Source organism: Sinocyclocheilus anshuiensis, unplaced genomic scaffold, assembly GCF_001515605.1.
Source record: "Sinocyclocheilus anshuiensis isolate Anshui unplaced genomic scaffold, SAMN03320099.WGS_v1.1 scaffold2090, whole genome shotgun sequence".
NCBI lineage: Eukaryota > Metazoa > Chordata > Actinopteri > Cypriniformes > Cyprinidae > Sinocyclocheilus > Sinocyclocheilus anshuiensis.
This window is the reverse complement of record NW_015560626.1, coordinates 764,552-768,277: the sequence shown is the minus strand read 5'-3', so window position 1 is coordinate 768,277 and position 3,726 is coordinate 764,552. Positions and strand designations below refer to the sequence as shown.

Genomic DNA, 3,726 nt, shown 5'->3' with positions numbered 1-3,726 from the left:
ATTTTATTGGCATATATAACAGTTATCTGTATAAATTATAAAATGACAAGGTAATGTTTAATTTATTATATTATATATATTTATTTATTACATTTTATATTATCTCACACATGAATCGGCATTTTCTATAATGTCTAAATTCTAAATCAAAGTACATATCTGCTATGACTTAATATATAATTAGCATCAAACAAACAATATAATTCATATTCTCAAGGATTAAAGATTAAACGGAAAAAAAAATAAAAATGATTGCACAATTAGGTGGCGATATGCACTAAGCATGTAAACGACCATTGAACAAAAGAAGAAGAAAGAAACAGCATGGCACCATAGACTGTATAAGCATGGCACGCAGCATGGCACGCTTTTTCTTAGCGTCTGTTTCCATAGTGACTCGTCGATTCGTCGCTCTGTTGAGAATGTCTTGAGTCTTAACCAGGAACATACTCGGAGTTGAATGAACTTACTCCCGGACGCGTTTTTGGAACCACATACCTCGAGTAAGCAAGGTTTGGGGTTAATCAACCGAAAGTTCAGGGTTTAGCTGACGGTAAATTAACCGTGCTTTCTGGAATACACCCCTGGCGTTCCCACCAGTTGCCAACTCTCGCGAGACAAATAAGCAACCGCAGCTTCAAAAACAAGCCCAAAACAAGCTCGATATTTTTTTGATAATTTATTATCATCAATATTATTTATTATCAATTATTTATTACTAATAAATGAGCCCGCAACATATTAAACGGAAACTACCCTTTTATCTGAAAAGCAAAAACACAAGTTATTTTACAAAAATCAGCAAACTGCAACAAAGCAGGAACAAAACTCATCTCCAATCACCTGTGAGCAGAATAGGATTGGAGAGATGGAAAAGGAGAAAAACACAAGAGCTTCAAAGGGGAGCTGTAACATAGCCTCATATTTATTGCCTACTAAAATATTGGCTATTCGAACCAAATCTACTCTTGGTATTAGTATAGGTCTACTTGTTTTTGTTTTTTTTACAGCCCGTGATAATTAATACATTACAAAAACATTGTAAAAATAAAAAATCCGGCTACTTTATAAAGGAAAAAAGTCATCCCACTCCTCTACGTCCACTACTATCATCGCTTGGATTACAGCGTCACGCGCCTTCTTTTTGAACGTGATTGTTCTTCAATCCCTCATTGAAGAAAATTCACGTTCAAAAAGAAGGCGCGTGCGGAGGGGGCGGAATATTTGACAAATTACGCTACAGCACTTATATTTTTGCACTGATTGGCTATTAACTGTGAGCAGACAGAGTGTCAATCAATGCATTGGAGAATACAGTGAACATAAATGAAAAGAAACGAAGTTATTGAAACCATATTTTTTAAAATAAGCCCAAAAAACCGCGACCCGGGATTTTTTCAGGCAACTTCACAAAAAAAGAAGCCCAAAGTCGCGTATAATACGCGGACTTGGCAACTCTGGTTCCCACTCACCCACACCCATTAAGCTAACATTAGACCTCTATTTTCACGTGGGCTCATCCTCAGCGGCACAAAACCAGGCTTGCTTGCACAGACATGCCCCTTCCTCGCGCCTGTTGATGACGCCAGCCAGCTGCCATTGGTCGCCTCTTGTTTCTTGGGTTCGGTTGCGGTGCAGAGAACGCCCAACGTGTCAATCGGCGCTCAAGATATCCAGTAACTCCTTGCAGTGGACTGGTTTGATCAGACTACTATAACCCACCGCTGCTTACATTTAAATCCCCGGCAATGGACAGCATTAAAGACGGGTGGTTCACCGAAACATGCACATTATGGCCTGGTCAAGCGATGAGTCTTCAAGTGGAGGAGGTGTTGTATCATAAAAAATCGAAGTTCCAGGATGTAATGGTTTTTAAAAGGTGAGTCGTGGTGCAAAGTGGCTTAAATTAGCATGTGCGCTAACTTGCCGTGTTTTCTGGCAGCGAGTAAGTGAAACTATCGGTCACAACCGATGGAGAGTACTGTGATTTCCTCACTTTTCTCTGAGGTGTCCACTCAGAAAGCACGTTGGCTTATGGGTGTCTTGCTGTGTGGGTGGCTGCGGCTAGAATGCTAACTGCATCGCCTGCTTTAGGTCTGGCGTGACACTGAACTGTGAGATCGCATTGATTTTGTACTAGCCGTTCGTATTATACGTAAAACATTACACTGCACCGATTCTGACATGTCTAAACATAAAAAAAAATTGAAACAATTTCTCAAAAATTTGCACCCATAATTGTGTGGTACATTAGAAAATGAAAACAACATTTATTTGACAACGTGTCCAAGGCTTTATCAGCTATTTAAAGGGGTCATATGATGCGATTTCAATTTTTCTTTTCTCGTTGAAGTGTTACAAGCTCTTGGTGCATAAAGAAGATCTGTAAAGTTGCAAAGACTAAAGTCTCAAATCCAAAGAGATATTCTTTATAAAAGATAAGTCAACCACGCCTACCTAAAACGGCTTGTTCCAAGACGCCCCCACATGTCTAAGTCACAATGTGGGAAGATTTGCATAACACCGCCCAAATGTTCACGCTAGGAAAGAAGGCGTAACTTTTATTCTCGCTGTAGTATTGTTGTTTGTAGAGTAGCACTTGTTGTTTGTCATTTCTCCGATCACAAATGTTTGAAAAAAAAAACATGGTTTTATGTTTACGCGGCGCGATGCAACGCACACAAAATAATGTTCTTTTTAGCAACATCATATGACCCCTTTAAACACTCGTTCGTGCTGTATTGGTGATCAGCACACTGGCTCAAGACAGTAGATTGCAACTGGAGCCATTCATACAGTGGGAAATGCAAATTTAGAGTTGCTATCATTATCTATGCCCTGGAAATCAATAAAATTAAGTATTTGCACATGTAGGGTGTTGCCCAATAGGATATGTGATGAGAGGTCAGAGCTGTCAGCTGTCATCTCAAATCACATGTGCATGGTTGCAATGCTTAGTCCACCCTTAAGAATGCTTCTAATGGATCTTTGCTTTTTCTACATGTTTGTTGTACATTTTATTGCTTAATGTATGGAAATGATCATTATTGCTTCTCTTCTTGCAGTAAAACTTATGGAAATGTGCTGGTTTTGGATGGAGTCATCCAGTGCACAGAACGAGATGAATTTTCTTATCAAGAAATGATTGCCAATCTACCTCTCTGCTGCCACCCTTGCCCAAAGAAGGTATGTGGTTTCATTTTTGTCCATCATATAAATGTGATTTGGAAGAATTGAAGCTGTTTGCAGGGTTCCCACGCTTCTTGAAAGTACTTGAATTTCAGACGTATTCATTTTTTATTAATACTAATTTCATATGATTGGTAACCTATTTGTCTTATTATACTTATTATATTGTTTTAAATAGAAATTTTAAAAAGCTTATAAACATACATTTTTAAATTTAACATAGATGAAAAAGATGCCATTACAAAGGTAAAAAGAAAATACCCCTGTAAGTCACTTTGTCAAATGTCACCTCATATTAGGTGTAAATATTTTTTTATTATTGATTTTTTATCATTTTAAATTAGGAGGACAAGCACTCCTAATTACAAGAAGAAGAAAAATGTTTTTGAAAAAAAAACTGTGACAGGTATGGCTGTGGAATGGGGTTTGGCTGAGGAAAAATTTTCAGTCAAAAGATTTTATTTATTTTTTTTTGCTTTAACCCCTGTTTATGGCGCTATTTCAAAAATTGTCCTATATGTTCTGTCAAAGACAGAA

General features: G+C 37.7%; 1 protein-coding gene across 1 annotated transcript in view; it reads left to right on the top strand.

The window, feature by feature from the left end:
* Positions 1-1,532: 1,532 nt before the first annotated feature.
* Positions 1,533-3,726, top strand: part of LOC107681959 (spermidine synthase-like) — an 8,225-nt gene continuing 6,031 nt past the window's right edge. Inside the window, exons 1-2 of the mRNA XM_016478333.1 lie at positions 1,533-1,879; positions 3,066-3,186. Coding sequence (XP_016333819.1) covers positions 1,749-1,879; positions 3,066-3,186 — 252 coding nt within the window. The 5' untranslated portion in view covers positions 1,533-1,748. The remainder of the gene's footprint in view (positions 1,880-3,065; positions 3,187-3,726) is intronic.